The 12,083-nt window shown below is 37.2% G+C and overlaps 1 protein-coding gene across 1 annotated transcript in view; it reads left to right on the plus strand.

Annotated features, from left to right (window-relative positions):
• TMPRSS11D (transmembrane serine protease 11D) overlaps positions 1 to 12,083 on the plus strand; it is a 52,758-nt gene that overhangs the window by 25,945 nt on the left and 14,730 nt on the right. The window contains exons 3-4 of the mRNA XM_065914133.1: positions 806 to 924; positions 8,268 to 8,335. Coding sequence (XP_065770205.1) covers positions 806 to 924; positions 8,268 to 8,335 — 187 coding nt within the window. The remainder of the gene's footprint in view (positions 1 to 805; positions 925 to 8,267; positions 8,336 to 12,083) is intronic.

Raw genomic sequence — 12,083 nt, forward strand, 5'->3', positions numbered from 1 at the left:
AAGTAGAAAGAGGTTAAAAACAAACTTTAAAAATGATTCTGTTCTTTTTTGTTTCTCTTATTTTCTTTAATTTTTTATTAAAAATATGAAACAGAAAGAAACAATATTAAGAATGCATATGCACTATTCATTAACACACAACTTAATATCCCAGTGAATATTCTTTCAGAGGTTTTAATGTAGATAATTGTGCCAACTTTCACTAAATAATATATGATATAATCTGTTGTTTCTTTTTAATTTCAGCTATAATCCCATTGTATTATTTAAATCATAGGGGCTGGGATAGGGGGAGAATGAAGGCATATGGGTATGTGTAAAGGTAGAGACTAAGAATAAATTTATTCCAGTAACTAGTAATAGTCTTTTCAGTCAACTGAATAATAAAATTGTAGCTAAATTTTACTTTGGACTATATTTTGCTATCAAATCACCTAGAGACTACTATGTGCAAGGTGGATTACAGAAGTAGGAAAAACCAACATCAAATATCAGTTTTAATGAATTTTCCCTCCTAACAACACTGTATTATCACACTTGAACACAAAGACAGGAGCCTAATTTCTCAAATAATGCTGCTCTGATTTTCATGCATTTTTAATGTTTCAGCTTTGCCAATCTTTTTAAAGACTGAAAGAGAAAATAATTTTATTATAGTTACATTTTTACTAAGTTTAGAACTTTTTCCTTTTAAAGGAATTAAATTTTTTTAAATTATATAACATAGCCTAAATAATCCTATATGAAATAAAAATTAAAGTACTTAGTAATGTGAGACTGATTCTGCCTTTTCCTTGTTTTACAGATCAAAAACCTTCCTTTTACCAAAGCAGCATTCAAATCCTGGGTGTTCAATATAGTGATGAATTTAGTTCACCAGCTACAGAGAAATATAGAACTTTGAGTGGAAATATTGAATCTATGGTAAGTTAATATTTGCCTTTGTTCTTTATTTTATCATAAAACAAATATGATAATAAACCTAATGTTTTGTGATATATTTACAACTGCTAGATGCATATTTTCCTTCCCTGAATGGTGAAGGATGTGTTTCATCATACTTCTTTCAAGTCAATTTGCTTGTACGTTCGTTCTTATTCACATTTTCTTACATTATGAGTGAAGAACTTTAGGTCATGAGTAAGTATATTTTTTTGATTATGGCTTCAAAAATTGGAAGTCTATTGTTTGTGCAATTTGAGCATTTCTCTATCTTTGAGTTTGTTTTTTTAAATCATTTTCATTTTTCCTTCTTTCCTTTTTTCTTATGCAACTAAACACATAGGTATTAAGTGTTAAAATACATGTTAACATAGTTTGGACAAACAATACTTTGATTCAGAGATCAACATAGAAAATAAACAAAGCAAGTCTGGTTTCTCAAATGAAGAGGCCCCGAGGCTGCCTGCCAAGAAATCTCACAAGCAGACCCTTAGTTTATCATCATAGACCAGGGTTTGACCTTCAGTCCTGCAAAGTCAGCGCTGACCAATCTCAGCTCACTTACCTTACCTTTTCTGAAATTCTTAAGAATATAGATTAATCCAGTGGTTCTAAAACTTCGGCATGTAACAAAATCACCCGGAAGGCTTATCAAAAAACAGATCTCTGGGCCCCGATGTCAGAGTTTCTTATTCAGTAGTTAGAACTTGCATTTCAGCAAGTTCCCAGGTGACATTGATGCTAATTGTCCAGGGACCTCACTTTGGAATCACTGAGTTAAGCTATAACGAGGCCTATGATGGACAGGGGATTGAGTCATCTGCCTGTCTGACAACCTTTACCCCTAGAGACAAATTACACTGGGAGCCAAGTTATGAGAAAAGTGCTTCATGAGCATAAAGTTAGAGCAAGGGAAGTTAGGTATATGGTTTAAGTGTTTGATGAGATCAGAATAAACAACTGAACCACAACAATTTGGAAACAGAATCTAGGCCAGGAGGCAGAGGTAGGGCTAATATTGGGGAACATCAGTTGGTTATGTCAAAAGTAGAAGCCTCCTATTCCTTCAATAAACATTTACTAAACATTAATCCTGCCAAATGCAGTGGACACACAGAAAGTGGAGTAGGTATTAGATACTGGATGTAAGTTTGTGCTAAGAGGATAAATTATGTCCAATCATGGAGATGAGAGATGGTTTCTTATAAAAGATGATTTTCAGGCTGACTTTTAGAATGAAAAAAGGCATACCACAGCTAAAACATGAGCCGAGACATAGAGAAGAGAATGTCCTTAGCTAATAACAAATTTGGGTTTTATTTTTTAGACAAAAAGTCTTGAGCTACAGGCAGAATGATGCAAACAGGATCCAAGAGATTCACGTTCAGAATGTAAAAATTAGATTATAAAGAGAAGAGACCGCACCCAGTAAGACTGGTTAGAAGCTCATTACCCTGGTCCAGAAGAAAACCAAGGGGTTGAAAGCTTGAATTACGGCATATTCCTGAAAAGGTGGAAATGCATTTTAGGCTTACCTCCCCAAATTCCTACTATCTCTTCCCAACCTGTTGTTAAAAAATCATTAACAATATTTAGTCATATCATTTGCGTCATGAGAGCCCATCGTTTAGGCTTCAAACCAATGGTCGTTCTTAAATTTCTTGAAGAAGCTGCTAGAGATAAACATCTCAGGAGGCCAGTCTGAGGACCGTTATTCATATTCAAGCCCTCATACCCACACAAAGACACCTTGTAATGTTTTGGCTGTGTACCTAGTTTAATAAAAGTGAGTAAACTGAAAGTGTGTATTTTGAGAATTCCAGCTTCATTCTAGTGAATTAGAACCTGGCTACCAGTCATTAGAGCAAGATGCCAGAGATGTCCTCAGCCCTAAAGAGGTCATTCAGTTTCTGTCAGAGAGGATAGATATGTTAGGTGAGTTCATCCTTCATAGAGCACATGTAAAATTGCAAAACACTAATTTGGAGAGAAATGGCGTAAGGCATAAAGCACAACATACAGCACATTCAGCAATGTGAAAACATAAGCTAAATAAGTTTCTTTGAAAAGTACTACCAGCACCTTTGAAAGATATTCAGTAAGTCTTTAAAATACAATCTCCAACACCAAAAAAGTTGTACAATCTAACTTGTTATTTTTAATTTATTCTCAAAAATGGTCTATAAAGTAAATCATAACATATGTATAAATTTTGTTATCAAAATAAAAATAATTTTAGTAATGTCTTTTGTGGTAAAGATAAAACACAAATGTAGAAAATTCAGTGCATTCAAGAAATATAAGAAAACCAGAAACATGCACAAAATCTCAATACTCATATATCCATGATTAATATTTTGATGTTCCAAGTATCTTTCATGTAAACTTCACAATCAAAGATGCATAAACACACACAATTTTCTGTCAATGAAATAAGACTATACATGCCTGCTTTTTCCTATTTTTTCTCAAAAATGTGTCACAGAAATATTTAAATATCAATGAAGAAATCTACCATTTTAAAAAACTAAACAGTATTATAGTGCAAAAAGATACAATATTTCATTTAACCACTCTTCTGTTGACAGATGTTTACACTGTTTCCAGTTTTTCACTATTATAATCAATATTCTGATGACCATTCTTGTTGATACATACTTGTACACCTGAATGATTATATTATTGGGACATATTCCCAGAACCAGAATTATCAGAATATAGGTTTATGCATTTATTTCTCTCTAAAGATTTTCAAATTTTTTCTTCAGTATTAACAAGTATTTTGGAGAAGGGAATGGCAAACCACTTCAGTATTCTTGCCTTGAGAACCCCATGAGCAGTATGAGAAGGCAAAATGATAGGATACTGAAAGAGGAACTCCCCAGGTCAGTAGGTGCCCAATATGTTACTGGAGATCAGTGGAGAAATAACTCCAGAAAGAATGAAGGAATGGCGTCAAAGCAAAAACAATACCCAGTTGTGGATGTGACTGGTGAGAGAAGCAAGGTCCGATGCTGTAAAGAGCAATATTGCATAGGAACCTGGAATGCTAGGTCCATGAATCAAGGCAAATTGGAAGTGGTCAAACAGGAGATGGCAAGAGTGAATGTCAACATTCTAGGAATCAGGGAACTAAGATGGACTGGAATGGGTGAATTTAACTCAGATGACCATTATATCTACTACTGTGGGCAGGAATCCCTTAGAAGAAATGGAGTGGCCATCATGGTCAACAAAAGAGTCCAAAATGCAGCACTTGGATGCAGTCTCAAAAATGACAGAATGATCTCTGTTCGTTTCCAAGGCAAACCATTCAATATCAGGGTAATCCATTCAATATCACGGTAATCCAAGCCTATGCCCCAACCAGTAATGCTGAAGAAGCTGAAGTTGAACGGTTCTATGAAGAACTACAAGACCTTTTAGAACTAACACCCAAAAAAGATGTCCTTTTCATTATAGGGAACTGGAATGCAAAAGTAGGAAGTCAAGAAATACCTGGAGTAACAGACAAATTTGGCCTTGGAGTACGGAATGAAGCAGGGCAAAGGCTCATAGAGTTTTGCCAAGAGAACACACTGGTCATAGCAAACACCCTCTTCCAACAACACAAGAGAAGACTCTACACATGGACATCACCAGATGGTCAACACTGAAATCAGATTGATTATATTCTTTGCAGCCAAAGATGGAGAAGCTCTACACAGTCAGCAAAAACAAGACTGGGAGCTGACTGTGGCTCAGATCATGAACTCCTTATTGCCAAATTCAGACTTAAACTGAAGAAAGGAGGGAAAATCACTAGACCATTCAGGTATGACCTAAATCAAATACCTTATGACTACACAGTTAAATTGAGAAATAGATTTAAGGGACTAGATCTGATAGACAGAGTGCCTGATGAACTATGGACGGAGGTTCGTGACATTGTACAGGAGACAGGGATCAAGACCATCCCCATGGAAAAGAAAAGCAAAAAGGCAAAATGGTTGTCTGAGGAGGCCTTACAAATAGTTGAGAAAAGAAGAGAAGGGAAAAGCAACGGAGAAAAGGAAAGATATTCCCATTTGAATGCAGAGTTCCAAAGAATAGCCCGGAGAGAAAAGAAAGCCTTCCTCGGCAATCGATGCAAAGAAATAGAGGAAAACAACAGAATGGGAAAGACTAGAGATCTCTTCAAGAAAATTATAGATACCAAGGGAATATTTCATGCAAAGATGGGTTTGATAAAGGACAGAAACAGTATGGACCTAACAGAAGCAGAATGTATTAAGAAGAGGTGGCAAGAATACACAGAAGAACTGCACAATAAAGATCTTCATGACCCAGATAATCATGATGGTATGATCACTCACCTACAACCAGACATCCTGAAATGTGAAGTCAAGTGGGCCTTAGAAAGCATCACTACAAACAAAGCTAGTGGAGGCGATGGACTTCCAGTTGAGCTCTTTCAAATTCTAAAAGATGATGCTGTGAAAGTGCTGCACTCAATATGCCAACAAATTTGGAAAACTCAGCAGTGGCCACAGGACTGGAAAAGGTCAGTTTTCATTCCAATCCCAAAGAAAGGCAATGCCAAAGAATGTTCAAACTACCGCACAGTTGCACTCATCTCACGCTAGTAAAATGATGCTCAAAATTCTCCAAGTCAGGCTTCAGCAATATGTGCACCGTGAACTTCCAGATGTTCAAGCTGGTTTTAGGAAAGGCAGAGGAACCAGAGATCAAATTGCCAACATCTGCTGGATCATCAAAAAAGCAAGAGAGTTCCAGAAAAACATCTATTTCTGCTTTATTGACTATGCCAAAGCCTTTGACTTTGTGGATCTCAGTAAACTGTGGAAAATTCTGAAAGAGATGGGCATACCAGACCATCTGACATGCCACTTGAGAAATCTGTATGCAGGTCAGGAAGCAACGGATAGAACTGGACATGGAACAACAGACTGGTTCCAAATAGGAAAAAGAGTATGTCAAGGCTGTATACTGTCACCCTGCTTATTTAACTTATATGCAGAGTACATCATGAGAAATGCTGGGCCAGAAGAAGCACAAGCTGGAATCTAGATTTCCAGGAGAAATATCAATAACCTCAGATATGCAGATGACACCACCCTTATGGCAGAAAATGAAGAACTAGGGAGCCTCTTGATGAAAGTGAAACAGGAGAGAGAAAAAGCTGGCTTAAAGCTCAACATTCAGAAAACTAAGATCATGGCATCTGGTCCCATCACTTCATGGAAAATAGATGGGGAGACAGTGGAAACAGTGGCTGACTTTATTTTTTGGGGCTCCAAAATCACTGCAGATTGTGATTTCAACCATGAAATTAAAAGACACTTACTCCTTGGTAGGAAAGTTATGACCAACCTACATAGCATATTAAAAAGCAAAGACTACTTGGTCAACAAAGGTCTGTCTGCTCAAGGCTATGGTTTTTCCAGTGGTCATGTACAGATGTGAGAGCTGGACTGTGAAGAAAGCTGAGCGCTGAAAAATTGATGCTTATGAACTGTGGTGTTGGAGAAGACTCTTGAGAGTCCCTTGGACTGCAAGGAGATCCAACCAGTCCAACCTAAAAGAGATCAGTCCTGGGTATTCTTTGAAAGGACTGATGCTGAAGCTGAAACTCCAATACTTGGCCACCTGATGCGAAGAACTGACTCATTGGAAAAGACCCTGATGTTGGGAGGGATTGGGGGCAGGAGGAGAAGGAGACGACAGAGGATGAGATGGCTGGATGGCATCACCAACTTGATAGACATGAGTTTGAGTAAACTCTGGGTGTTGGTGATGGACAGGGAGGCCTGGCATGCTGCGATTCATGGGGTCGCAAAGAGTTGGACACGACTGAGCAAATGAACTGAACTGAGCTGATGGATATCTGCCAATTAATCAACTTTCTTTATGTTGCTTATTATCTTCACTAAATTACCTCAATATTTTCCACATAGCAAAATGTAATAATTAAAGTGGTTTTTTAGCCCTTTGATCAAGTCTAACCTGTGCTGGTACAATACTAAATCATGAAATACAGTTACAAGAAACATTTACTTAAATTTTAGCAATTCCTTCAGTTTTAGGTCAGTTCTTTCTACTTCTGTTAAAGTCAGGTAATATTAACCTTAAATCAGTTTACTAAACCTCCTCCTACAATACACCATATAAACAAACACATTAAAACCCATCCTCTGCAAAGTTAACTAGAATATGGCTGACCAAATGGTAGCATCCTATAATTCTAGATCATAGAATTTTGAGTGACTTTTTGCTTTCTTCTTAACACTTACTAGTACTTCTTGCATTTTTAAAAAAGGAAATTATTTTGATAAAACTAAAAGCCTCATAATTCTTAAAAATGTTCAAGACTTCTAGAAAGAAAAAAAGTTTTCATATATTCTAACAACTGGTTGGTCCAATATCAGCCTAAATAGATGGATATTGAAAAAATAAGATGTAATATGGTGTGACAGAGATTATGTAAACTTTACAGTCTCGAGAATTGACTTCAAATCCTGGCTTAATATAATATTCAGCATGCTACTTAATTTCCCCACTTGAACTTCTTCATGTTCACCTCAACCTTAGTCCAACCTCACAGTACTAGCCAACAGAATCCACTCCACAATATGATGGCTTAGTACATCTCACCCTGCATCTTGGTAGAACTCTTCCAGAATCTACTTCCAGAATCACTATTTCTCTAGTTCTCTGTGAAGCTAAACCTTATAACTCAAGAGAGCCATCCTTGCTGGCACTGGGCAATGATTCAGGGGGAAGGTTAAAGTTAGGTCAGGAAATAACAACTGACGTTAAAAATAACTTAAGATGTTTAGACATTAATCAGAAACAATAAGGAAAAGACTGTCCTTTATTTCTCTTCCTCCTTTTCGTCAGACTCTCCCTTTCTACTCATTTTAGTCTGGTTTTAACCTATTTAAGAACAGTTGTTGCAGGATCACAGTGTAAGTTGTAGAGTGTTGGGTTGGCTCATGCCCCCAACCTCTTTAGGAACAGCTACAAAATCACATAACACGGGCTCTCATTGAGCAAAGTGTCTGCTGTGTTTAGAATGGCTTCTAGTGAAGATGCATCCTGTCCATTATGATCTTTGTGTAATAGATGAAGAACAGACACTGCTTCAGAAGGTTTTTAGCCTGTCTAAATCAATCCCAGATGTTCTGAAGTGGAATTGAACTAAATTGAACTAAAAAAACTCTAGTCTATATTCCTCATTAACATAGTCCCATGTTTCAGTGTTGGAAAGAGGAAGGAGAAAAAGAACTGTAATTACAAGGTTTTTTTTCCCCCCCTTTCTGCAGATTACTAGAACATTCAAAGAGTCAGATTTAAAAAATCAGTTCATCAAAGCTCATGTCGTCAAACTGAGGTAAGTTTGACTACAATATATATAAGCCTAGATACAATTTGCTTCATTAGACTTTGTTCATAGCATAGATAATGAAAGAGACATATTCATACAATATGTTGCAATATCATGAAAATAGTATCACGGGCAGCTTAAAAAACAATGTCAAATTGTCACATATGGTCTATATATCTAGTAATGTGAATGACTATTGCTTCAGTTCTTCATGGGAAAAGGCAGGCAGTTGGATGACGGTACAGTAAGAAGGCTATTTGTAAATTCAGGGGATACGATTCACAATGCAGTCTGTGTAGACAGTGCCTTGTGGAGATGTGCAATGCTGTGATCCCAGGCATATTCATCCAAGATCGGAATGCTAAACCAACATCAAAAGTGGCTTTTCAGTTTTTGTCTCCCTGGAATGTTTTAAAGGATGCTGTGGCCAGATACAGACATGTATGCAATGAATCAGTAATAGGGGAAGTAGCAGCATGCATATTTATTATTTTCCATTCCTACCTGAATGGAATACAGACCTATTCTTGTGATGTGATGTGATATCTCTCCTAACTAAAATAGTTCCCCTTACTGAGGTGAGAGTAAAAGTGACTGGCCCTACCACAAATGTCTCAAATGTCCACACTGCTCAGTCCTTCAAATAACATAAAAAAATTATTCAGAAGAAAGAGAAATTATACTTTCTTTCTCAAATACTAACACCACAAAAAGGTTAATTTTTCTTATTCTTGATAGAGTCACCTAGTTAAATACAAGCATGGCACTCTGGCCTTTTAAGTTTGCTGAGGAGCCCAAGAAGTAAAAAGAATTCATGGGAAGAGATTGTTTCAAAATGTATTTCAGTCAGTTCAGTGCACATTCACCTTAGTACTTGCTTGAGCAAGTCTCTGTACTAGCCACTAGCTGGCAATACTTGCTGAACTGAATTTGTATTTTTTTTCTTTTTCCTTTTGTTCACTTCCCACTTACTGCTCAATCCACTGCCCTCTGGCTTCTGATCTCACCACAAAATACTAACTGTTCTTCCCAAGTTCAACAATGACATTTGAATCACAAATTCCCAAAAAAATCGTATCAGTCCTCTTCTTGAACCTCTCAACAGAACTTAGCACTGTTGAGTTTTTATTCTTTTTTGAAACAGTGCCATCCCTTGGTTTCCATGACCCTCTACACTCTGACTTTCCTTTTACTTCTCAGTTTTATTTGTTAGCTCTTCTTTCTTTTTACATTCCTCAAATGTCTGACTGTGCAGTAAGCCTCTCATCACACTGAAGCTCCTTTTAGAGGCTTCCCTGCCCACTATCCTGGGAAAGATTGAAGGCAGGAGGAGAACAGGATGACAGGATGAGATGGTTGGATGGCATCACCAACTCAACGAACATGAGTTTGAGTAAACTCCAGGAGTTGGTGATGGACAGGGAGGTCTGGGGTGCTGCAGTCCAGTCCATGGGGTCGCAAAGAGCCGGACACGACTGAGTGACTGAACTGAACTGAACTGCCCTCTATATGCTAATTATTATCAAAGTTGTATCTCTGGGGCCAGACTTTTTTCTCCTCTCTAGATGTGAACATATACAGTCATCTACTTGATATCATAATATGGCTATCTTGCAAATAACACAATGTTAATACATCCAGATCTGAACCTATCCTCTGTCCCCAATCAAATATGTGACTCATTTAGTGTTACCTACCTCTGTCAGTGGTGTCACCTTCAACCTAGTTGCTCAAGAAAGAAATAGGAGAGTTATATTTAATTCCTGTTTCTCCCTCAACCCATACATCCAATCATCTAACCTTCACAGTCCTGTTTCTTACAATGTTTAAGATCCGTAACTTCAAACACTCTGTTCTCAGTCATCTCTCCTCTGGACTTTCACCACTTCCTGATGAATCTCCTCTTCTCGAGTCTTTCTCCATTTCACATTTCACATAGCAGCCAGTCAGATTTTTTTGAAATGATAAAGCTAAACATAGTATTTGCTTAAAGTTCTTCTAACTGCCACTCCTTACCCCTATGATATATAAACATATATTATGTCTGTACATAAAACATTATATGTGCATATATGTACATGTGTAATAGTATATTTTAAAACAGAAGAGGAAGGGGGAAAAGTGGTGTGAGTGTGTTTATGTGTATTTCAGGCAGAAGGAATAGCTTATATATGAAGTTTTTGATGTTAGAGAGAGTGAAAAACTGAAAGCAGTCTAGTGGGACTGGTGAGTAAAGAACATCAGTTCAGTTCAGTTCAGTCAGTCAGTCGTGTCCGACTCTTTGCGACCCCATAAACTGCAGCACTCAGGCCTCCCTGTTCATCAGCAACTCCCGGAGTTTACCCAAATTCATGTCTCATCCTCTGTCGTCCCCTTCTCCTCCTGCCTTCAATCTTTCCCAGCATCAGGGTCTTTTCCAATGAATCAGTTCTTTCCATCAGGTGGCCAAAGTATTGGAGTTTCAGCTTCAGCATCAGTCCTTCCAAAGAACACCCAGGACTGATCTCCTTTAGGATGGACTGGTTGGATCTCCTTGCGAGAGATCTCCTTGCGAGAGAGTTCCAAGGAACTCTCAAGAGTCTTCTCCAACACCACAGTTCAAAAGCATCAATTCTTCAGTGCTCAGCTTTCTTTATAGTCTAACTCTCACATCCATACATGACTACTGGAAAAACCATAGCCTTGAATAGACAGACCTTTGCTGACAAAGTAATATCTCTGCTTTTTAATATACTGTCTAGGTTGGTCACAACTTTCCTTCCAAGGAGTGAGCGTCTTTTAATTTCATGGCTACAGGCAACATCTGCAGTGATTTTGGAGCCCAAAAACATAAAGTCTGTCACTCTTTCCACTGTTTCCCCATCTGTTTGCCATGAAGTGACGGGACTGGATGCCATGATTTTAGTTTTCTGAATGTTGAACTTTAAGCCAACATTTTCACTCTCCTCTTTCACTTTCATCAAGAGGCTCTTTAGTTCTTCTTCACTTTCTGTCATAAGGGTGGTGTCATCTGCATATCTGAGGTTATTGATATTTCTCCCGGGAATCTTGATTCCACCTTGTGCTTCATCCAGCCCAGTATTTAGAGTAGTAAAAGACTAGCCCAGAAATAAGAATGGTAGGTGCAAACTTGACATTGGAAAGTTTAGTAAACTTTATAAACACACACCACTTTTTCTCCTTTCTCTTCTTTTTAAAAATACACTGTGTTACAAGGAACTATACTGAATATCCTGTGATAAACTATAATGAAAAAGAATATGAAAAAACGAATGCATTTATATAACTGAGTCACTTTGCTATACAGCAGAGATTGGCACAACATTGTAAACCAGCTATACTTAAAATATTAATTTAATTTAAAAAAAAATATTCTGTGTTATCAGAAAATCTGAGGTACAATGAGGCCAAAATATCAGATGATGACTTCTGAAAAGATAGCTTGTTATTCACAGTTTCCAAGAGGAAGGAATATGACTCTTAGACACAGTTGTTATTAAGATCAAATAAATGATGTATAAACAGAATCCTGTTTCATCTATTTACATGTTTACTTTTCACCAAAGATCCCTCTTCTTTGAATTATTTTTCTATTGTTTGTCTTTTCCTTATTAATTTGTAGGCATTCTGTGTTAATAGGAGGCACCAAACATTTCTTATTTTGAGCGCCGAATATATTCTCCGTCTATAGTTTATCTTTACAGTTTGCTTGTGGCATCTTTCGTTGTAGAATATCAGCTGCAAAATGTCTTAT

Source organism: Muntiacus reevesi, chromosome 22, assembly GCF_963930625.1.
Source record: "Muntiacus reevesi chromosome 22, mMunRee1.1, whole genome shotgun sequence".
In the NCBI taxonomy this organism is placed as follows: domain Eukaryota; kingdom Metazoa; phylum Chordata; class Mammalia; order Artiodactyla; family Cervidae; genus Muntiacus; species Muntiacus reevesi.